This window comes from Spermophilus citellus, assembly GCF_964194105.1.
Source record: "Spermophilus citellus genome assembly, chromosome: 4".
In the NCBI taxonomy this organism is placed as follows: Eukaryota; Metazoa; Chordata; class Mammalia; order Rodentia; family Sciuridae; genus Spermophilus; species Spermophilus citellus.
The window spans coordinates 113,566,935-113,591,495 of record NC_138185.1 but is presented as its reverse complement, the minus strand read 5'-3'; the positions used below and the strand labels follow the sequence as shown (position 1 = coordinate 113,591,495).

Here is a 24,561-nt window from a genome sequence, read left to right as displayed (position 1 = left end):
AGTGAAAGGATGAAAGTTTGTCATAGTTACATAGGTATAGGAGAAAGCATCATAGGTATAGATAGGGTTCAGGGCATTCTGCAGTTACAGACATACACCAGGGGTCTTGGAACTTATCCCCTGTGGATAAGGGGGATTCTGGTGCACACATTCAGAGGAAGGTGACCATTGTGGTAGAGAATGTGAAATGATGCCTGGGTCCATCAGACCCCCTTCAGAAACTCCAGCACAAAGTAGCCTTAACTACAGGGGAATTTACTGGATCACATGAATCAAAAGCCTCGTCATGCTGAGTTTAGGTAGAACTTGATCCAACAAGTGACTTTTAGCTCACTTCTTAATAGGCTTCTCCTTCACATACCAGGAATAGCTGCCGGGATTTTTGGATAAACCACTTACTGCTGGAGAGGGGAAGAGTGATCCTTTCCTCCACAGGCAACCAAAGCCCTGAACTTCAATTTGATGGGACAATTTTAATTCCCTGTTCCCAGGGTGGTACTGACCAATATAGGCTGAACCATATGCCATACATGTGGGGGAGTCATCCTCTCATGGAGTATGTGGGCTACTCAGGATCAGAGAATGTTGAAGAAGGACAGAGCACACCCAGACTAGCAGCTAATCATAAGGAAGGCAGTGGGGGTATTACTCAGGAAAGAAAACATTTCGAAGACTGATGGCGGTCTTCAAATATATGAAGAACTGACATTAGATTCATTGGCCACATCTCCAAAATCATAGGTACATCTTATAGGAAGACATGTTTGGACTGAAAATAGGAAAGAACTTTCTAGAAATACAAGCTGCTCAAGAGGGAATCATTGGAATCCCAAAACTGGAAGTCTCTGTCTGGAATCTGATAAAGTGAATTTCTACACTGGTGAAGAACTGGACTGGGTGACCTCCTCCATCACCTGGATTCGATGGTGTGGGGAAGACATAAGCTAACAGATGCAAACAAATGGAAACTCCAGAAACCCTTTCAGATATTTGACACTAAAAGTTCACTGTAACAGATTTATTTGATCATGAAGAATGGAGTAGTCAACAGGCCTCCATCAGAAAAAGCCACCCCTTTCCCACCTCCACACAGACAACTGATATTCTGAAACCAGATTCCGAAGTAAGGCCAGTCTTGTCTGGAATATTGAAAGGAAGTTCAACACAGCACATGTCTAAAATCTTCTTCAAAAGAGAGGTACTTAATGAACTCCTTGGTCAATCCCTGTATCACTAAGGGAAAGATTAATTTTATAATTCACATCAATTATTTTGGATTGCAGTTTCAAGCCCCTGCTTTTCTCACAAAATTAAAATGTCTATTTGCCCAGAGGAGGATTTACCATGGCTCCTGTATGCATGTGGGGTGGGACATGAGCTATGTCAGTTTTAAATACACAAAGGGTGAGGGAGCAGGGGCTGGTAAGCAGGTCTTCTTTTTTCTGCTCACTGACTGGCAGACCCAGCAAATGAATGATGCTGCCCCGTACCTTGGTGCTCCAGCTGTTGTATTTTGTGTGAAAATGCATTGTCCTTGATACTCGGGAAGCAGCGAGAGCCAAGTGATCTAATTTATGGCCATGATGATTTTCTGTCTGGTCTCTCTGAGCCATGCCCTCCTCTCGGCATCTTACAGCCTTTCTATTCCACCAAGCTGTGTGCTAAATTCAGGGTTTATGGTGTCTCTCTTGTCTAAATTGGTCATTCCTGAATACAGCACCTCAACTGGAGTCTGAGACATGGGCCAGAGAGAAGGTACCAGTGAGCAGATCTTGGAATGTGGGAGTCACAGTGACTTTCTCAGACGCTGTTCAGTAGCTGCCTGCAGAGTCCTCTTAGAACTTCTTTTTGTCTTGAACCCTACATCAGGTTCACTGATAGACTCATAGGCATGATAAGAACAAGAACAAGGACAGAAGCTGATAGACAGGGGAGATAGGATGGCACAAGTAAATTATGCTTGTTTGTGTTACATCCTTAGAAGTAATGTCTATTTTCCATTGTTTTGTCTCATATGATATTCAGTGAAAATATCCCTTTATCAACATTCCCATTTATACTCCTTTAAAAAAAATTAAAAGTTAGTGGCACAAGGGAATGGATATAAAGCTGTGGAAGTGATTTTTTTTCTTCTCTCTCTCATTAAAGGTTTTCCAATGTGCAGACCCTTCGTTTCTTGCATCTCTGTGTGTTAGCACCTAGCCCAGTGCTGGTGCTGGTACTGTTCTCCTTGGCTGGGAAACAGAGCTCTGGATAGGAAACAGAGCTCTGGATGGGAGCCTTCAAGGAACCTGAGTTCCCATAGCCCATTTCCTCGCCATGTAGACAACAGCACTGAGCCCCATTGAGGGAGAAGCTGGCTGAGGCCCCTGGGATCTGATTCCAGGGTCTTTGATTCCCAAGTTGTGCATTTCCCCGGCAGGCAGCCTCTGAGCCAACTGTCAGGCCAGGCTCCTTCTGTGACCCTGGACACTATTTGCTCTGAGCCTCAGTTTCCTTAATGGCACATTGAGCAAGTTGGACTAGAGCACCTTTGAGGTTCTTTCCATTTGAAAAGTTCTTTAAGGTTATAATTCTTCATCTAGAATACAAAATTCCCAGTTTGACATAATCCCTGTTTATTTATCCAGGGTTATAGCATTATGCACCAAAAAAAAAAAAAAACTGTCTTTAAAAAAAAGAGAGTCTTTGCAAAATAACTACAGTGCCCAAAATTTGAAGTTTCCAAAAAAGGAGGGAGTGAATAGTTCAGTGTTGAAAGCAAGAATCTGATACCAGCAGCACACAAAAAAAAATGACACTGATATTCTTTAAAAATTCCAACCATACAATGTGATTTTATATTTCCTTTTTCTATTTAAAAGAAAATAACACAAGCTTGAAAAGCAGTAAATATGTAAAGAGAAAATTTGTCAACTGATATTGGAAGATCTGACCTAGGTCACACATAAATCTCTCAGACAAGAGCTTCAGGGCAAGCCATAATTTCAGAGAGTAAAACGAGAAAATGAAAGCTATCGCTGGTGTCTTCTCTAAGTTACATAGGTGGATGCATTTCAGTTTTCTGATTGTGCCTCTGAATATAATGTAAAGGGCTGGTAGCAAGGTCTGTTTTCCCGTTGTATGCAAAAAGAACCTCTTGGGGGGGGGGGGAAGCAGAGGGGAAGCCACAGTAATAGCTTTTTATCACCAGTACCATTGATTAAATAGTTGAGGCCCCCCGCACACAAACTTTTTATTGTCAATTTATTTTCCAGCATAATTTCCCCAAGTCATATGTCTTATTATAGGAGTTTTTCTAATTATCAACTATGTGGTCTTTGCAAAGAAATACACAATAAACGTCAATATAATAACAGAAAGACCTAACTGGTACTTGAGACTCCCTTTTTTAAATAAAGTCATTCTTCCCTTTTAAAAACACTTACAGGTCTGTCTTACATATGAGAACGAGGCATAACTGTACCTTGTTAGGCTGGCCTTAAACCTTGGATCTAACAGCTGACAAAAGAAAGCTGGGCCCAGAAGAGGGGAAAGGTTCGTCGAATTAGTGAATCAAAACACTACTAGTTCTAAAGACTCTAACAAAGTACATGTCTGGAACAATTATTGTTCTGTTCATTGTCTCCAATTACTAGTTAGGCATAGAAACCGCTCAACACAAGTAAAATGCAGAAGCAGGAATGTGGACTTGGACACGTTAGTTATAAACAGCATTTCATATGTTGCAAGGGGCAGGCAATACGTCAGCCCTAACAATATTATTGTGTTCCTCTGAACTCTGCTCCACAGCCAGGCATTTGGAAGGCAGACCCAGAATAAAGATAGTCGTTCACAAAGCTAACATTTTATATTGAGTACCCTTAGTACCACTTTTAATGTGCTATAAAACTAGAGGCTTCACTTTTTCATGAACTGTGTGCAAAAGCAGAGGCAATGACTGGAGGTTGACTTTGTTTGAATCTGTTTTATGGTTGCTGCGCCCGTACAATAATGTGATCTTGAAAAAGGTAAACAACAAAGAGTTTAACAGTGAAAAATATGCCTAATATAAATACAGTCGAGTGCATGGCAGTTCAGAATTTGAAAAATATGACTGTGGCGTTAAATTTTCTGGTGGAATTAACAGAGGAACAGAATACAGCCTTTAAGGCAATATATCTGAGGCTGGAAAAGGAGACAATACATCTAACTCTATGGTCTGTGTGGCATTCCTATAAAGAAAAGCACAGTAGCTTTATTTAATTGAGAAAATGAATCAATTACAATGATGTTACATCATCAAATTCTGTGATATCGAAGATATAAGTCACTGCATTGTATAATAGTGTTAAAAAGTAATTGAGTATCTTAAGCATTTGGAATCAATTTCAGGTACTGGCACTGCTACCTTAATACAAAATTTATGAAGATGATTTCATATAATATGTTGCTATCAGAACTACATAATAAAACCTGGTAACAACATCTCTCTTTAAAAACCTGGGCAAAGCAGGATAGTTATAGGATCATAAAAAAGACTTTGGTATTGCTGTTTCCTTGTAGCAAAGAACAAGTGTTAAGATAGTACAATTACAAGTTCTCTTTAAGTTACTCTTTTAACAGGCAGAATAGGATAAGGAGAAGGCCTTCTGGAAGACCCCAGTTCTCTCCTCTCAATTCTTTTGGTTCACACAGCTTATGTTACCAGGGACAATGTCTCACAATCCATGCCTAAACTCATGTCCAAACATGTCTGCAAATTTTTGCTGCATGTTTTCCTCAGAGAATGTTGGAATGTTCCCCTGACTCTTGGAAATTTGTGAAAATTTTGATACCAAAAATAGATTTCTAGGGCTGGGGTTGTGGCTCAGTGGTAGAGCTATTGCCTCGAATGTGTGGGGCACTGGGTTCGATCCTCAGCACCACATAAATAAATAAAATAAAGGTTTTGTGTTCATCTACAACTAAAATTTTTTTAAAAAAAATTTTAAATAGATTTCTAATTCTTTGTTCACTACAAATAACTGTACCGTTGAAGCAGATTTATCTTACTAAGATTCTGGGGATGGAGGGAATACCTATGTATGCTTGGGAAAAAATAAAAAAAGCAAACATCATGGGTGTCTTGTATCAAGGGAGAAGTTACCTGGGTTTTTCAAGGTTTTTTAAAAGGTGGTGTGGCTTATTACTAAATTCTTTGACTGCCCTGGAGTGGTGGAAAACAGCTCTGCCTGCCCTTCTAGTGTAAATCTTTACCTGCAGAGCCCTATCTGGAAGTCTCCTTGACTGAAGGAACCAGGAGGAGCAGTAATTGAGGACAGCACTAAGCAGGAACCATCAGCATAGAACCAGTCGGTCTGAGACAGAGGCTTCCGGAAGGAGGCCATGAGTGGGCAATTGAGAAAGCACCTTTTAAAACTCTCAAACACTAGGTGGAAGGGTCTGCTGATCAGCCAGGTGAATGCAAAAGAAATGCGTAAACACAGCTGCTGCCCTCAAAAAGCTTACAATGTACGCACCAAGACTGAGCATTTACCAGCTCTACCATGCCAAATATACAAATGTGTAAATCCACTGGTATTTTAATAGTGTGGTAATTGTGAGCAGGTGTAATGTAGATACTGGAGAGAAAGCACTGGAGAAGCCCCAGCACCACCCAGCCTGGGTCTGAGACCAGGCTACCCCATCCTCTGGGAGGCCCTATTTTCCTGTCATAGATTAGAGATGACCATCCCTGCATACCTCAGGGTAGTCATGCCAATCAAATGAGAGTCTGTATGAAAAGAACTTTTTAAAGTATTATTAAAAACATATTAGGGACTATTACTATTTTCCCTACACTTTACCCACTGGTTGGAACTCATGTATCCCAGAAAATAGTCGATCCATCAATAGTAGTATTTGCTTCCTAAAAATTTCCTTCTTAGGGAATTTAGTCCCTGGGACTCCATTTTCACCAAGTTTGAAATAACTGTAGGCATGCAGGGGCGATGAATTATTTAATATTTTAATCACTGAGTTGATGCTGTGTTAATCTTGTCACATTCTGGTAACTTTCTAAGAGACCTGGTGTTCAGTGTGAACAGCCTGCCCTCAGAATGTCGATTAGGAACAGCTCTCTGATTGGACTCAGCTTTTACTCCTGAGAAAGTGTCAGAGTTGCATGAATTTGATTGTCCCAGAGAGCCTTGCTGCCCTGGAAACAGGCTGAAGGAAAAGGTGGAGTTTCTACCCCACTCCCAAGTTAGAAGCAAATACTTCAACCACATAATTAAAGTTTTCTTCACAAAATAGGGGATTGTGAGCAGACACTGGCAGGAATCCAAAATTCTAATTTCTGACTATGATTTAATTTCAATTTTAAATAAATCGGTTTTTAATTTAAAAAGAGTGAGCTTCATAACATTAGCAATGATTGCAACATTAAGCCCAGTGTTCACAATCTAGCAATATAAAACATTATTTATATCTGAATCGTAAACAGCCTTTTGAAATGGATTATGGTTTTTCTCCCTATTCTAATACAACCTGGAGGGTACTAAAAAGTGTTGTGTGAAATTAACATTCTGCTGACTTTCGCCTATAAATGAGAAGCGAGCTATTAACATTTGTGTATTTTCATTATGTAAATTGTGTTAACACATGCCCACAAATTGCCACCAGCAATGCAATAATTTTCTCTCAGTGATCATAATGTGTCCAAGTGAGTCATTTTGATTATGACATGCTAATTACATATTGCCTTTTTTCAGATTCAGAAAAACCAGGGATCTTTAATGGTAAGCTTTATGAGTTCAGAAAAAAAATTCACTTTTCTTTTTCCTGATGGCTGCTTCCTTTGCATGCTTGAATGCCTTGTTTTAAACTTAGCAAATTGCATTTTGAAGAAAATGCAAACCTTTAACTGCCTGTATTAGATTAGGTACCATTAGAAATAATAGAACATCCTGAGCATCAATGTTTTTATAAGAGTTTGCTGTTGTTGATTAATCTTGCTATATTTTATTGCATTAATGATTTTTTCTTTCCACTCCACTGTAAAGATATTGCACGGAGGCTAATACTTTTCCCTCTCTTCTTTTCCATTGCAGCCTCTCCAGCTTCTGCAGTGCATTGTTGATGAGGTGAGGCATCGTCTTATGTGCTTTCACTCCTAAAGTCATTCCTAATGGTGTGGAAAGCTTATATTTTGTTTCCTAATGAAGCACAATGCCCAACATCCTCGGAGCAAGTTGTGTTGTATGCTCTGAGCTGTGTTACATGAACTGGCCTCGTCCTGAGTCCTGTTCTCCTGATTCTGGCCAAGAATCCCTGCAAAGACAGACTGTCCCACAGGCTGGTCCTCAGGGGTGTCAGAGGCCCAAAAGAAAAAACACGATGATATTAATTGATCCTCTCCCTGGCCAGATGGGGATGGAGCTGGAAATTAAAATCGTTTCATTTTTTTCCACGGTAGACATCTAAAGTTACTCCATAGGCTAGGGTCAGAGTTGGATGGCCAACAAGCTGGGAAAAATGTGCCTTCCTTTATCTACTCGGAGCATATCAGGGTGAAAAGAGGTTCAAAAGCTTTAGGTCAACAGCTCAGCATTAGTTTCCTAATTAGGCCCTTCCTCGAGCACACACCGCTAACTTCATGCATGTTCTAGAAACTAGCTGTCTCACAGTTTAAGTGATCTCACCTCAATCATCCTTTTCCCTCAGAGTTCCACAATCCCTTCCATGCCTTCATGGAACTCATCTACCTGCATTTCTTTCTCAACTTTTTCAACTTCTTATTCTGACTTTAAATTCCTTCTTGTACAGAAGCAGTATCAGAGTACATACACAATGCTCTCAGGAAAGAAACTTCACATTTTTACAAAACTGCTTTTTCGGGCTTGGGCTTGCCTACCAGCAATTGTTTATTTTTTAAACTTTAATTTTCTAATATTTGGAACTCTTGTAAATAGAGAGGGAAAGCAATAAATGATTCAGAGAGGAAAGTTTAAAAGGAAAAAAACAAACCGTAATTCATAGTTATTCCTCTCAATTAAACATCTGCATAACCAGTTATGAGATTTGGGAGAAAAAATAAAGATCCTCCTAGGAAAAAGACAAAAACACACACATATCACAATAATAGTAAGAATGGGGCTCTAACATCCTTAATGGTTGCATCAGTCAGTCCATATATCCCCTGCAAGCCATAAACCATGTTGGTGCAAAAATGAAGGCATCGTCCTGAAACAAATGGAGACGCCATTGTCTCAGATATCAGACAGGCCTCCTGGATCTAATAGCTCATCAATATCTCCTGTCATCTTAGATTCCAAAAGCCTCCTATCCCCATCAGAATCCTCCTAATTAAACTGATTTTCCTGAGGTCTCCCTCCAGTTGTGCTTGGGGAAATGCCCAGGGAAACTTGGCCCACCCAACTCAATGCACAGCCTGCTGCACTTCCCAGGCCCTGCTGTTCTTGCTTTGCCAGGCTCCTGGGCCGCAGAAGATTCAGGTACAGATACTCCTCAGCAGTAATACGTGTATTGCTGGAGAGTTAATTTGAAGGTTTTTCTGGATCAGATAGATATTTTCATTCCATATTTATAGTAGCAGTGGTTGCTGTAAATTTGAAATATTTTACTTATTTAATTTGGGCAAAATCATGAGATTTGAAATTATTATAGGGTGATGTTCTGTGAAGCAATAGTCTGTCACTTCATTGGTATGTTTCTTTATAGCATTTCTTCTTCATTCAAGAGAAAAAATACATAAAATCATATCCTCATTTATTCCAAAACCATTTTAGAATATCTTCTTTATGGAAACCTGGAAAATCGACTTTGTCTTGACTAAATGCAAGTTGATCTTTGAACTGAGCTGATATTTTGCAGTTAAGATTATTGGGGAAGATTAAGCCTAAGTAACCTGCAATAGCAAGGTGCCTGATGGCATCAGAGAAGAGGCTGGTGGGGAGCTGTACTTAGCTGTGCTTGTCCTGTGTATGTGTCAGGTTTCTCCTTGCTGTGATGCAGTGTTCCTCATAGAGTGGTCCAAGAACTAACTGGCTTAGATTCTTAAAGACGCAGAATCCTGGGCCCTGATTACTGAGTAATCTGGAGATGATGCCCAGAGGCTGGTAATTTCATAGGTAACTCTGCATTTTAATGTTTGAGAACCTCTTATAGAGTGACTTTCTAAGGTTAAACCTGCCCATGTAGGTCCCATGGGACAAGTAGCTATCAAGAGATACGACTTTTAGTGCTTGTATTTATGAATGAATTCCAGCCTGGAATTGAGCCAATTGCTCCTTGGGTATGGGCATCAGAAACTGGTACTGTTTCCAGTTAGAGAAAAGTCATGTCAAAAAATGCTACCTCTAAGGGAGGCCAATTCAAACAAAGTGAGTTTATTTGGAATCATATACAAAATAGCTATAGCAGAGCCCAGCTTAACATACATTATTATATTGTGCATTTGGCTTGACCTTCTGTCATGGCAAAGAGTGAAGAAGCAGTAAAACAAGACCAGGGTGCACAGGAGCCAGAATGGCCAGAAGTGAAAGTTAGAGCCAGCCTGAGAGTCAAGGGGTAGAACTGTGGGACGGAGCCAGAATTAGCCACCATGTGGCCAAATAGAAGACCCCAAAAACTAAACAGAGGAATAAGAATCATGAACATGAAACTTGGACCACAGATCAGGAACTGGAAGGGTAACCAAGGCAACAGAAGAACACAGGCTCCAGTTAGAAATCTGGGTGATCCAGTTTAGCTTTGGTGGTGGAGTTTCTCTGACTTAGAGCTGGCTTGCTCAGTATGAGTGATGTCCTCAAGATACCACCTGGCGCCCCAGGGTTGTTCTCTCCACAGAACTTCTTACCTTAAGACCTTTATGTGACCATGTGCTCCCCAATTCCTGCTTGCCTTGCCTTGGAAACTGCTGTGGCTCATTGTAAGTAATGTGTCTCTGTACCTGACACCTTATCTTTGGGATTAAGGTAGCTCCTATTGTCTATAATTTCTTACTTTAAGCTAATTTCTTACTTTAAGCTCTGACATCTATGAGAAAATTTGCATTTTTTGAAAGAAATGTTTCTAAAATGTGTTTGTTCTTGGCAACCTATTGACAGATGTGGTGAATATCATTTAACCTTTTCTCAGTGATTCAGGTCCTTGTTTTGAACATGGTACTGAACTAAATTTTGATGTATTGATGCCCTCTAGGGCTATAAAATTGTGTGGGGTCTACTTTGTTCTTTCACTGAATTTTACCAACCATTTTGCTTGTGCATCTGGCCTTGACACCCAGTGATGTTTTGGGGCCTCTGAAGTGCAGAGAGCTCTGTGCCCCAGGCTAAAGAGCCTTCTGCGCTGTGCTACTCTGCTTGGTGCTTTTCTTGTGTCCTCTCTTGTGATTGCCTCTGTTTTCTATGGTCACTCCTCATTCTTGTCAGTGCCCGTCTACCTGCTACCCCAGCAAACCAACCATATATGTTCCATCTTTATACTCCTAAGAGTGACCCTAGCCACACTTAAAGGCTCCAAATGAGGGATGTAGAGGCTATAGATTCACCTTAAGCTCTCTCCAGGCCTGGGCTCCCAGTATGGCTGGGAGCAGAGGGCTGGCATGCTGGTGTTGGAGCAGGTGGGAATACATCAGTAATGTCTGAGTCACCAATTCCCAAGCTGTCTGGAGTCGGCTGGTGGGGGCTACCAGTGGATTGAGGTACTGAGAACTACAAAGATGGAAGTGGCACCTCACCCTTGAGTCTGTCCCTAAGTAATCCACGGCCTTGGCGAGGAGATGGATATAGAAAGGTAGAAGGATGGTTCAGTATGGGATGAATACCATAGAACCTAGGACTGAGGTGGATTAGGAGAATTGACATTTAAACTCAGTCTTAGAAGACAAAGAGGAATTTCCTAGGTTAGGAAAGAAAACAGGTAAATGCCAAGCAGAAGAGCCTGAAACTATCTTGTGAATCATTTTTGAGTTCACAGATGTGTTTCAGAACATTCAGGTTGTCTAAAATATGACAATCAGAGAAATAGGTTATTATTCTGAGTATAGATATGTTTCAGGTATATTATAGCTAAAAATAAATTCCTACTTGGCATCTGTAGGTGCTCAACAGAACAATCAACAAATCCCTGATTTATACTTCTGTTTCTTTATTCATTTTACCATAAAATGTGAATTTGTTTAAGTAATGTTTTATACCTGATAAGAAGTAGCTACTCAAAAGTGTTAGCTTCTTAGCCCTGCAAGATTTGTAGAACATTAAAGTAATTCTGAAGTAGCACAAACTGTAGTGGTTGGTAACAGCCTGTAATTGAGAAGAGCCAGATATAGTGGCGAATGCCTGTTATTCCAGTGACTCAGGAGACTGAGGCAAGATGATCACAAGTTTGAGGCCATCTTGGGCAATGTAGCAAGACTCTCAGCAACTTAGTGAGACCCTGTCTCAAAATAAAAAATAAAAACGATTGGGGAATGTAGATCAGTGGTAAAGCACCCCAGGGTTCAATCCCCAGAACCAAAAAAAGGGAAAAAAAGATCTCAAAAATGGAACTGGGGTTGTGGCTCAGCAATAAAGCGCTCGCCTCACACATGCAAGACCCTGGGTTCAATCCTCAGCACCACATAAAAATAAATAAGTGAAATAAAGGTATTGTGTCCAACTACATCTAAATATATATATATATATATATATATATATATATATATATTTTTTTTTTTTTTTTAATCTCAAAATTAGCAGCCTTATCTTCTACTTCAGAAACTAGAAGAAGAATAAAAGACCGAACCCAAGGCAAGCAGGAGAATGAAAATAATAAAAGATTACAGCAGATATAAGTGAAATAGAGAAAATCAGTGACACCAAAAGTCGGTTCTTTGATATTTTAGTCTGCTTTTTCATCACTGTGACCAAAAGACCTAACATGAATTTTAAAGGAGGAAAAGTGTATTTGGCGCTCACCATTTCAAAGGTGTTAGTTCATTGCTTTGGGCCCTAGGGGAGAAAGAACATCATGGTAGAATGATGTAGAGAAGAAAAGCAGCTCAGAACATGGCACCAGGTAACACAGAGAGCTTTACCCCAAAGGCACACACCTAATGACCTTTCTCCTCCAGCTGTACCCTACCTGCCTACAGCTATTACCCAGTTAATCCATATCAGTAGATTAAACCAATGATTAGGTGTATCTCTCGTAAAGTAATCATTTTGCCTCTGAACATTCTTGCATTGTCTTACACATGAGCTTTTGGGGGATACCTCATAGCTAAACCACAACATTTGAAAAGATCAACAAAATGACAAGCTCATAGCTAGAATGACAGTGAGGTAGGACACTAGTATCTACAGTCAGCAATGAAAGAGGACACATTACTACCAACTTTACAGAAATAAAAAGGATTTTGAGGGAATACTGTGAAAAATGTAGGCCACCAAATTAGATAACTTAGCTGAAATGGACAAATTCCTAGAAAGACACAAATACCAATACTGACTTACGAAGAATCTAAATAAACCTATAATAAGGAAAGATATATTTAAAAAAAAAAAAAACTCCAACAGGGGAAAGCTCAAAACCATATCATTATATTGGTGATCCTACCAAATGGTTAATGAAGAATTAACAACATGTCTTCTCAAACTTTCCATATAAATGATGAGAGAACACTTCCTAATTTCTCCTTTGAAACCAGTATTATACTGATACCAAAACCAAATACTCACAAAAAATGAAAACTGCAGACCAATATTCCTTATCAATATAGATGCAAAAATCTTCAAGAAAATACCAGCAATATGAATTCAGCAAGACATTAAAAGAGCAGCACATCATAACCAAGTGACATTTATCCCAGGAATATAAGGTTGGTCCAACATATGAAGATCAATCAGTATCATGTACCATATTAATGAAAGACAAAAATCACGTGATCATCTCAACTGACACAGAAACAACATTTGACAAAATCCAGTGTACCTTTTCATAATAAAGACATTCAAAAAACTTGTTAAAAAAATAACTTCTATAACCTGATAAGAAATATCTACCCAAACCTCACAGTTACATCATCCTTAATGGTGAAAGATCAAACGTTTTCCCCCAAAATCAGAGATAAGGATGTTCCTTCTTTTGACAGCTGCACATCATTGTCCTGGAGGTTCTGTGCAGGGCAGTTCATCAAGGAGAAAACAGGGCTGGGCTTGTGGCTCAGTGGTAGAGGGCTTGCCTGGCATGGGTGAGGCCCTGGGTTGGATCCTCAGCACTGCATATAAATCAGTAAGTAAACAAAATAAAAAGATCCATTGACAATTTTAAAATATTTTTTAAAAAGAAGAAAACTTCCATTTTGAAAAGGAAGAAGTAAAACTACACTTGCAAATAATGTGATATTATATATAGAAAATATTTTTTTTAAAAAATTAGAGCTAATAAACAAGTTCAGCAAAGTGCAGAATAAAACATCAAGATACAAAACTCTCTTGTATTTCTGTACACCAGTAATCCAAAATGGCCAATACAGAAACAAAATTAAAAAAACAACTCAAGTTGCAATCATCAGAAAGAATTAAAGACTTAGGAATAAATTTAACAAAAGAATTTGTATACTGTAAACTACAAAACATCATTGAAAGAAATTAAAAACATAAATAAGTGGAAAGACAGTCTGTGCTCATGGAGTAGAAGACTTAATATTAAGATAGCAATACACCCCCAACTCAGTAATACTTAAAAAGACAGATAAACCAATTTTAAAATGGGTGAAGAATTTGAATAGCATTACTTCAAAGAAGATATATAAATGTTGAATAAGCACATGAAAATATGTTCAACATCATTAATTAGAGAAATGTAAGTCAAAACTATGAGCAAATATTTCATACCCATTAGGAGGCTAAAATAGAAAAATGGAAAATAACTAGTGTTGGCAAGAATGTAGAGAAATGAAAACCCTCATAAATTACTGGTGGTAATGTAGAAATGATGCAGTTGCTATGAAGTGCGGTTTGGCAGGTCATCACAAATTGGAACATAGGGCTGGGGGTATAGGTTAGTGGTACAACACTTGCTCACGTGCAAGGCCCTGGGTTCAATCCCAGCAGCACACACAAAAACATTTTTTTAATTAAACTTAAATTGAATTATCATTATATGACCCAGCAATTCCACTTCTAGAAATATATCTGAGAGAACTGAAAACACATGTCCACATAAAAACATGGGTTTTCATAGCAGCATTATTCATTGTAGACAAGATAGAAACAGCCAAGAAGTTCATCAGCTGATAAACATGAAAATAAAGGTGGTATATCTATACTTTGGAATATTATTCAGTCATAAATAGGAATAAAGAACTGAAAAATTCTATAACATAGATGTACCTTGAAAACATGCTACATGAAGGAAACCAAGCATAAAGAGACTTACGTAATATGAAATTTATTTACAGGCAAAGTTCACAGCAGGGAAATTCATAGAGACAGAAAATAGATTAGTTAGTAAACTAGTAAACAGAAAGTACATTGGAGGGGACAGGGGAATTAGAAGTGACTGTTACTGGTACTAGGTTTCTTTTCAGGATGATGGAAATGACCTGGAACTGAGTTGTGTACTTTAAACAGGTGAATTTTATTTTATATAAAATATTTTTTAAGTTAAAAAAAAAGAGGAGAAGCAAGTTTCTGTATAATGGCCTCTATGCTTAGCTGCTGTGTTTAGGAAAAAAGATCTTATTTAGCTGGATGGGATGGGCCTCAGTAGGAAAAAAAAAAAGAGAGAGAGAGAGAGAAGATAAATTTAACCCACAGTTCGTTTTATGACCAGCCCTGCTAGAAAATCCATTTTTAATTATTTTTAAGACTTTTTTATTAGCCAGGCATTCTGGTACTCACCTGTATCTCACCAGCTTGGGAGGCTGAAGCAGGAGAAACATAAGTTCAAGGCCAGTCTCAACAACTTAGCAAGGCACTAAGCAACTAAGCAAGACCCTGTGTCAAAATAAAGAAGGGGGGCTGGGGATGTGGCTCAAGCGGTAGCGCGCTGGACTGGCATGCGTGCGGCCCAGGTTCGATCCTCAGCACCACATACAAACAAAGATGTTGTGTCCGCCGAGAACTAAAAAATAAATATTAAAAATTCTCTCTCTCTCTCTCTCCCCTCTCTCACTCTCTCTTTAAAAAAAATAAAAAATAAAGAAGGGTTGGGGTTGGGGATGTGTCTCGGTGGTTAAGCACTCCAGGTTCAATCCCCAGTACGAAAAACAAAACTTTTTTATTGCTACATATTAATTATACAGAATAGTGGGTTTTGTTGTGGCATAATTATACCTGCATATAACATAATTTAACCAGTTTCATTTCCCAATACTTCTTTTTATCCTTCCCCCCTCCTTTCCCCTGATCTCTTTACTCTACCTTAGTGGTCTCCCTTCTATTTTCATGAGATCCCTTTTTTTTCTTTTTTTCCCTTTAGCTTCCACATATGAGAGAAAACATATAACACTTGTCTCTCTGAGCCTGACTTATTTCATTTAACATGATACTCTCCAGTGCCATCTATTTTCTTGCAAATAATGTAATTCTGTTCTTCTTTATGACTGAATAAAGCTCCATTGTGTATCTATACCACTTTTTTATCCATTCATCTATTGTTGGACACGTAGACTGATTCCATAATTTGGCTATTGTGAACTACGCTGCAGTAAACATGGGTATGCATGTATCTCTAAACTATACTATCTTTAATTATTTTGGACAGATACTAAGCAGTGGTGTAACAGATCATATGGTAGCTCAATTTTTAGTGTTTTGAAGCACCTCTTTTCTGATTTCATAGTGGCTATAATAATTTACATTTCCACCAACAATGTGTAAATGATCCTTTTTCCCCACATCATCACCAGCATTTATTTTATTTATATGCTTGATAGTTGCTGTTCTGACTGGCTTAAGATGAAATCTCAGTGTAGTTTTTGTTTGTATTTCCCTAATGGCTAAAGATGTTGAACATTTTTTTTTTTTTTTGGCCATTTGTACTCTTCTTTTGAAACGTGTCTGTTTAACTCATTGGCCCACTTACTGAATTAAGTTTCTTTTTTAATGTTGAGTTTTTTGAGTTCTCTGTATGTTCTGTATATTAATTCTCTGTTGAAAGAGTGACTGGCAAAGATATTCTCCCATTCAGTAGACTATCTCTTCACGCTGTTGTTTCCTTTGCTATGCAGAAGCTCTTTAATTTGATGCCATCCCACTTACCGACTCTTGTATCATTTCCTAGGCTATCGGCTATAAACAGAATTACATTATTATCAGGAAGTTGGTGCCTATCCCTGTGTGTTGGAGTGTTTCCCCTGTTTTCTTCTGACAGGATTAAATCTGTATTTTCATTATGTCAAGGAACATTCATTGAGCCCTTGTTGGGCCATGATCTTTACCATGTGCTGGGATAGACCCCTGTGCTGGGTGACTGCATGATCTAGGGAGAGACAAATTTGTGAACTAAATTGATTTAGTATGATAAAAATTATAATAAAGCCATATAAACAGTACTGTGCTGATTTTGCCTGGCACTGGGCTGGAGCCTGGTAGGCTGGAAAAGGTGGGAAGATAACAAAAGCAACTTCAAAGAGGAGATGGTATGTGAGCTGAGCCATGGAGAATACTTAGGCATCTATGACATGAAAAGAGGAGAAGGTTGTTCCACAGAGGCAGGGGCACAAGCAAACAGCAGAGAGCAGCTGGAAAGACTCATGTGTGAGTGGCCTAAAGTGAGCTAGAAAACACCACAGGTGGGAGCGTCAAACGCTGGACCAAGAAGCTTCAGTGTTACCCTGTAGGCAGGGAAATCCATGGAAGGTTCCATGCATTGAGGTCTGTATTTTCTCAGAGGTAATTCTGTAGAGGCGGAGTGGTAGGAGAAACAAGGCAGAGGGGAGCTTTGAGGCTTTTTAAGAATGTGGTGATAGTTGGGCACAGTGGCACACTCCTGTAATCCCAGTGACTTGGGGAGGCGAAGGATAAAAGTTCAAGGCCAACCTGAGCAATTTAGCAAGTCCCTGTCTCAAAAATTAAAAATAGCTGGGTGCGGTGGCACACACCTATAATCCCAGTGGCTCCGGAGGTGGGCTCAAAGCCAACCTCAGCAAAGCAAGGCACTAAGCAACTCAGTGAGACCCTGTCTCTAAATAAAATACAAAATAGGGCTGGGGATGTGGCTCAGTAGTTGAGTGCCCCTGAGTTCAATCCCCAATACCAAAAAATAAAAATTAAAAAATAAAAATGGCTGGGGATACAGCTCAGTGACAGAGCACTCCTATCCCAGTACCAGGGAATAATATGTGGTTATATAAAGGAGGCTCTTCCCTCATTTTCTCCTCCCTTTCTCAGTCTTCTATGTCTTCTCTTTCCTCCTCTTCTGTCCACGTGTGCTGTGCTGTGCTGTGCTCCTTCTTCTTCACTGAGCTGCAAGGAAGGGACTGGCCTCTGCCACTGCCTTCATCCTGCACTGGGCATGTTTGCTGGCATTTCTAGGAAATATCAGGAGAGCCGCATCTAAGCAAAGAGTCCATGTAAGGGCCCTGGTGAGTTGAGGCATTCGAGGGGGTAGCTGATGGTCCTCAGTTATGGGGACTTTTTTAGTACCACTGTAATGGTGTGCTCATGTCAGCCAGGCAGAGAGGTAAATAGTAGACTCTCTCTTACATCTTATCAGGTTTTATGGTCAGAGGCATCAGAACTTGCAAAAGGCAGAAACTTTTATAAGTGGGATTATAATAACGGAATGTTAAATTTGGCATTTGTTTTGTTTGGTTTACAGAGAAAATCTGTTCCCATCTCTATCTAAATCCTCTTTGCTCTCCCTCACTGAGGACCCAAGGCTGCCCCAGAGCAAGTACTCCCCTTCTTGTTTCCTGTCCATCACTCAGCTGCCACCTTGTTTCCATTGTTCTGCCCCATCCTGTGGCGTTCTTATCAATCCCTCTTCTTAGCTACAGACTTTATGGGGAGGGCCAGCAGTTCCCTCACATTGAGCCACAGAGGTCCCCTTCTTAGAGCCACAGCTATTCCTGTCATTGTTACACTGAGTCTGTCTGCACAATGCACTGTTTTGGGTTTCATACACATTCCCGATGAACTCTAAGGTAGGTCACTTATTCCTGAATGAAGGAGACTGTCCCCCAGATGTGATGACTCTCTTGTGTTTTTTATTATTATTATTATTATTATTATTATTACTTTTGCTTCTCTTTAAGAACAGGAGGAAAGAGAAAAGAAACAAGTTAAAGGTATACAAAAATTTTAATATAAATGTGCCTTGTATAATGTAAAGGTTGCATTTATCCAGCTTTATTGAGGTGTAATTTACAAATAGAAATTATATATATTTTAGTTATGCAACATGTTTTTGTTGGTTTTCATTTTTTGTGGTGCTGGGAATTGAACCCAGGGCCTTGTGCATGCGAGGCAAGCACTCTACCAGCTGAGCTATATCACCAGCCTGTAACAAGTTTTGATGTACATATACTTTGTGAAATGATTGCCATCAGACAGGGTAACTCAGAAGATACTGGGCTGTGAAAATACACATGCTGTTGGGAGTGGGGTAAGAATAACTGCCTGATAATTCTTTCTTGGAATTAAAAAAGTACAAAAAGGTGGTATCACCCAACCCCAGAAGGAATAACTTGCTGTCTTTTTCCGGAAGGATTTTACATTTTATCATAACCCTTGCTGCTGAAGTTAGTAAGAATTAAAATGAACATCTCTCACCTTTCTGGCTGCCAGCGTCATGAAAGGGTGGCCTGTTCCTTTCATGACACATAACTTGGGTGGCTTTAAGGAGAGGAGACCTGTTGGCCTGAACCCACTAGTCCATGTGAATCTAGAGCCTCTGACCACACTGAATTGCTCTAATCTAACTCCTGTAAGCAGGTAGTGGGATATCACGGTGTGTGCAGCTTGCATGAGTTTGTGACTCGGGCCTTAGAAACTTGGTAAGTTAATACAAGTGATACGCACAGTAACCTGTCCTGCAGCAATCTTAACTAGACCTGTGTCTCACAGTATTGGGAATACATAATTGGAGGCTGAAAACTGATATTCCTCTTTTATGTAAGGCAGTCTTTAGAAATCTAATACCTCCTTTGAAAAGTCCAGTGTGTTTAAATTAATGCTGTTTGGCTGGTCTGAAGATAGAAAATAGGTTAGTATTAAGGCTAGGATTCCTTTAGTAATTACTTTTTTCTATTGGTAATAACTATTTCTTTAGAAATGACATTAACATTCTACCAAAACACAGCAGTAATCCAAAAGTTAATGTTCTGTTCATTTATAATTATATTTAATTCATATTTATGAGTTGTTGAGAGAGAGGAATAAGAAAGAAGTAAGTAAAAAAAAAATGTTACAGAAGAAACAGTTTAAGAGAACATTTTTTTCCTGATAGTCTGAAAGCTGTACATAGACTCTGAAAGATGGAAAACCTGATTTTTTAAAAAGTTCCATAAAACCATATTTTCTTAGCTACTACTGCAAATCTGTATTTTTATTATTTTCTAGTGGCACTGATGAATTCAGTGGATAGACTTTCTTCATTTCTTCTTTTTTACTAAACAAAATATTAACATAAACATCTCCATGATTTTGGTTCCGGTAAGTCAATTAGATTTGTGGGGCTTTTTAACCAGGAAAAATTCTGCATCTTTACATAGTCATTGAACAAGTAGCTTTGTGGCATTTCCTTTGAATCGTCCATGAAGCCTGATGTATTATTAATGAATTAATTTCTTGGTGGTAGAGGCCTGTGAATAGCGTCCTGTGAATGGGCAGTTGCCTGGTGGGGCCAGTTTTGGCTGCTGTCATTTAACATGTGTTGCTCTATTGTGAAGTCTTACCCAGCCATAGGACAGTGCTCATTTAATCCACCATGATGGGACCTACACACCCTGAGCCCAAGCTGGATGCCAGGGTCAGTTACCCAGCCATGGGGGCTGGGACACCGCTCTGCTTCACTGCCAAGTTGCTGTAATCGTTTTGCCTGCCGTTAATTTTCCCTAAACCAGGGAAAATGCGTGTGCAAGCAGTGAAATGTTCTCAAAAGAGATTCCAAACTGGTCGGCTGGGGTTGTTGCCTCCATTCCAGAATGGAGGCAGCATTCCAGGGAGCGTAAGTTCCTTCCTTCCTCCTGGAAATGGAAGCGTCTGGGCCCACGAGATCCCTGATGTTCTGAGGTCCAGAGTAGCAGATGGCATTATGATTTTCCAAATCCTGATGAACATTCTAACTGAACTTGTTCATTTCACAGTATGTAGTTCTATTTTTTCATTTCCTCTCCCTCCCTCGCTCCCTCCCTTTCCCCCTCTCTTTGTTCCTCTCATATTAACTAATTTTAAACTGCTGCAGTATCTCCGTTAGCCAGCTTTACAGTCCCTTCTCTCTGATATTTATTGTATGGAACCAAGTATAGCCCAAATTCACATATAATTCTAAGCCCTTGGTTTGTAGCTGATGTCACATTTGGATTTGTTTAAAAACATGTAAGCAAATGCAGCCGTCGCTCATACTTCATGCAGTCACTGCAAGTTCTGTTTTTCCCCTTATCTGTAGCTTGCAGTGCAGGTGGCAAATGGCAGTAATTATTTTAACTAACAGTTGAGTGAACATTCAGGAGGACATCCAGTGTGGGGATGTGGACTGGGTTTGCAGTGAGTGCCGAGTCTGGCTTGGTGGTGTTCCGGCTTGTTGGTTTTCCAGGACACGGACCTGCCGGGTTCTTGCACTTGAGCAGTGTGTGGACGTGGTTCACATCCTTGCCTGCAAGAAGGGGAATTCTTCCTTCCATTTAGGAACCTATTAAGGATTATTTTTCTCTCCTAGATTTCCTCTCTTGTTGTTTGATATAGTTTACAATCTATCATTAATCTAAGACTGCTTTAAATCAGTGCTTCTTTGCATAGAAACTGGTTGGAATGCCAGTGTATATATTAACATTATAATTTAGGGCCTGAATCAAACATGTGTAGCTGGACTTTTCCAGAGGGGAAAAAAATTGACCTTACCAGAGTAGGAAATTCAAACACTATATAGGGACAAGGTAAAACCACAGGTAGGAATTGCTGAATAATTACCTTTAGACCAGCCTGAGCAGGAGTCTTCCCACGAGGGTGAGCTCATTTAATGGTTCCTAAAACTCAATCTTGTGGATGTCAATGGTCATGCTTGATTATTTGCAGCAGTGTTTTATGGAAAAGCAATGGAAATACATTGGGAGGCTACAGAGAAAGAGGACAATAACAGGTTTTGCTTTTGTGAATGAAATCCCTTTGGTATGAGACAAGTTTTTTGTTGTTGTTTTTGGGTTTTTTGTTTTGTTTTGTTTTGTTTTTGCTGCTCTGCCTAAGCCACTGGAAAGGGAGGTGTGTGTGGATGTTAGTGTGCGAGCGTGTGTGTGCTGCTCACATAGGCACCGCTAAATAAATGCTGTGTACTGTAGCTTATAACCAACAAGAGACCTAAAATAAAAAGAAACCAAAAAAAAAATGTTTATTGACTTCGGAAAGGAAGCAATTGCAAATACTGTTTAAAAGGTCAACCCATTTTCCATTTCCCCACCCCACCTATTTTCAAGGAATTTTATTAAACACCAGGATCTTTGCCATGTATATAGAAAATCTCTAAGTAAATATAATTTTTTTAAATGACAACAAAGTAAGTAGACTAAATGAAAAGTTTGTTATAACATTAATGACAAAGATTATTCCTCTTTACTGAAGAACTTTTGAAACACATTTAGGAGGAAAATAAAATAGGAAAAATATCTGTATTTCAGATTTCAGTTACCTAGAGACAGATTTCTTTAGACCTGTTCACTTATATTTTGTGTTTTTTTTATAAGCCATCTGGTAGTGATGTTCACTTGGCCAACAGCTGGTTCTCCTTGATGGAGGGGTTTTCAGGTCCGGTAGGTGTTTCAATGGTGGAAATTCAGGCCGTAAGCCCCTGGTTTCAGGCCCATCTGAGACAAGTTAAATGAGCTGCTACTGTCAGCCCAGACCCAGGGGACAGAACTTCACACCAAAATGCCCACACAAGTAATTTGTCACGTCTGGCAACCCAGAGCATGGGGTGACCCAGTGTGGAAATTGAGTCATCTTTCACTTTTTCTGCTCAGGGCTTGATGTGGAGTGGGATGAGTAAAAGGAGGGCTCTCTCCAGTCTCCTGCTGAGGAGTCGGAGGCTTTCTTCTCTGATGACATCATCTGCAAGCCTTCCTAAATTCCAAGCCCTGCTCCCACTCCAGCACTGTCCTGCGTAACACTCCAAGGAGTAGGTCAGTTCCATCCTCATTATGATATTAAAAAGACATTTAGAGCCAAAAACACCAATTGTTCCCTCATAGAATAGCCATGCTTTTACAAACTCCATGTGTGTAACAAGCATCAGTCGAATTTGTACCAGTCCACTGCACGGGCAAGGTTTACACAGGCAACTCTGACAAGCCAGGAGCACCTGACTGTTCATTCCCCACCTTTCTCCCTCTGATAAAACGTGTTGCTCTTTTTTTCCTGGTTACAGTCTTACAGCCAAAGCATGCACATGTAAACCTTGGAGTTGTTTGAGATGTAAATCTTTGCTATTTCTCCAGAACCTGCCACGGGGATTCTACTTTGGACTGGTAGTTTGGGGTTTATAGATTAGCTTCTGCAGAGATATTTAAAGGCAGGGTCCAGTTTTTTTGGTTTTTGTTTTTCGCAAATGAAGTTTCCTCCCCAAGGGAGCACAGATTTGTCCTATGGATTCTGCCAGTTGTCTCACAAAGATGCTACTTTAAAGCAGTGGGCAGCAGAGGATCAAAAAACAATTTGGGGGCTGACAGACAAAATGCTGTTCTGTCTGACATAAAGTTACTGGAATTACAAATGACCTTTGGTCCCTGCACTGAGGAGAGAGGAGGAGTGATCTAAGATTGCTGTACCAGTTAGTAGGAACCCCAGTGCCTGAGACCAGAAATTACTGCCCAGGCCACAGGAACATCAGATTTGAATTAAATGACTTACTTTTAAAACATGGAGCATAACTCTCAGTCTGGGGCTCTGTGTGATTTTTGATGCCATGACAGCACTAAGTCTAGAAATAGACTATTTAAAAAAAAAAATTTAACATGCCAGGCTGATTTAATCTGACCACAACACAATTGACCTTAGAATTTGCCAGTGCAGCCAACACCGCAAGATTTTTTTTTATTAATACATAATAAAACTTTATTTCTCACTCACGTATTGGTCCAGGAGGAAGATTTTTGGTCAGTGAGGTGAGGGGATGCTAAGCTCTTCCTGTTTATTCCGGGACAAAAATGAAGTCCTCAGGAATATTTCTAAAGCGAAGTCCCCTTAACTTTTTGTTTCTTACTGTTGTAACAAGCAACCAGAAACTTAGTATTGTAAAACACACACTGAGAGTTTGAGAACTGCCCTTCTGTCTTCCTTATGTTTTACTGCAGTATATGTAAAACTTGGTTTGTGCACGGGCAGAATTGAGTAGGACACAGACCTTCATATTCCAGGTTCTTGTATTCCCTCTTGCCCTCCTGGAGTGAGGAAGGAGGAAGGCAGGAGAACAAAAAAAAAAAATGTACCCCGTATATTCCAGACTCTTAAACAGGTTTAGTGTTCCCTCTCCAAACTGCTTAGGACCACAAGTATTTCAGATTTCAGGGTTTTTCAGATTTTGGAATAGTTGCATAGTTTGCCGGTTGAGCATCCCTAATCCAAAAACCTGAAATCCAAATGCATTAAATTCAAAACTTTATTCAAAACATTTCCCCTTTCAGAGTCATATGTACCAGCCAATCTGAATCAAAACCTCAGGACTCCCCAGTACCACCTGAGCACCTACCTTGGCACTGCTACTGGGCCCCTCCCTCCATCTTTCAGGACTGTTTATTAGGGATACGTATCTCATCCCTCTGAACAATACAAAAATCCTTTGTGGATATGCGTTAAGTATCAGCCATCCCACAATGCCAGACTCATTTCCTTCAATGTAGTAGGCACTCAAAAAAATTCTTGACTGAATGAGCAAAAAAAATAATGAATGTATCATTTTTATACACTACTTTGTGCCCGTCAGCATCTGAATTAACTACCTCTCCACAGTCAGGTTCCATGGTCATCTTGAATTATGAAAAAGCCAAAAGTGAAGTCCTCAGGAATATTTCTAAAACAAAGGCCCCTTAACTTTTTTCCAATTGTGTACTTAGGCTTTTCCCTTATACAAAATAGAGTCCTACTAAGAATCTGTTTTATTTGAGTTTTAAAAAATAGCCCCTTTATCTTTTTAGGCTTTCTATTTTGACATAATTTTGGAGTTATATGTAGTTGTAAGAAAAAATAGAGATCCTATGAACCCTCCACTCAGTTTCCCTTAGTGGTAATGTAAGTATTGTCCAACATCACAGTCAGGAAACTGACATTGACACAAGATACAAACCACCGATCATAATTTTTTCAGATCTTACCAGTGTTACTGGATTGATTTTGTGGCAGGGGAGAGTGGGAGTTGGTAATAAGCATTAATGATTAGCAT

The 24,561-nt window shown here is 39.5% G+C and overlaps 1 protein-coding gene across 5 annotated transcripts in view; it reads left to right on the top strand.

Moving 5' to 3' along the window:
* MAP2K5 (mitogen-activated protein kinase kinase 5) overlaps positions 1 to 24,561 on the top strand; it is a 239,809-nt gene that overhangs the window by 170,841 nt on the left and 44,407 nt on the right. For 4 of the 5 annotated variants that reach the window (XM_081290299.1, XM_081290300.1, XM_081290298.1 and 1 more), the window contains 2 exons: positions 6,735 to 6,761; positions 7,074 to 7,106. The exons of the other annotated variant lie outside the window; for it this stretch is intronic. In XM_081290299.1, coding sequence (XP_081146425.1) covers positions 6,735 to 6,761; positions 7,074 to 7,106 — 60 coding nt within the window. The remainder of the gene's footprint in view (positions 1 to 6,734; positions 6,762 to 7,073; positions 7,107 to 24,561) is intronic. 5 annotated transcript variants of the gene reach the window in all.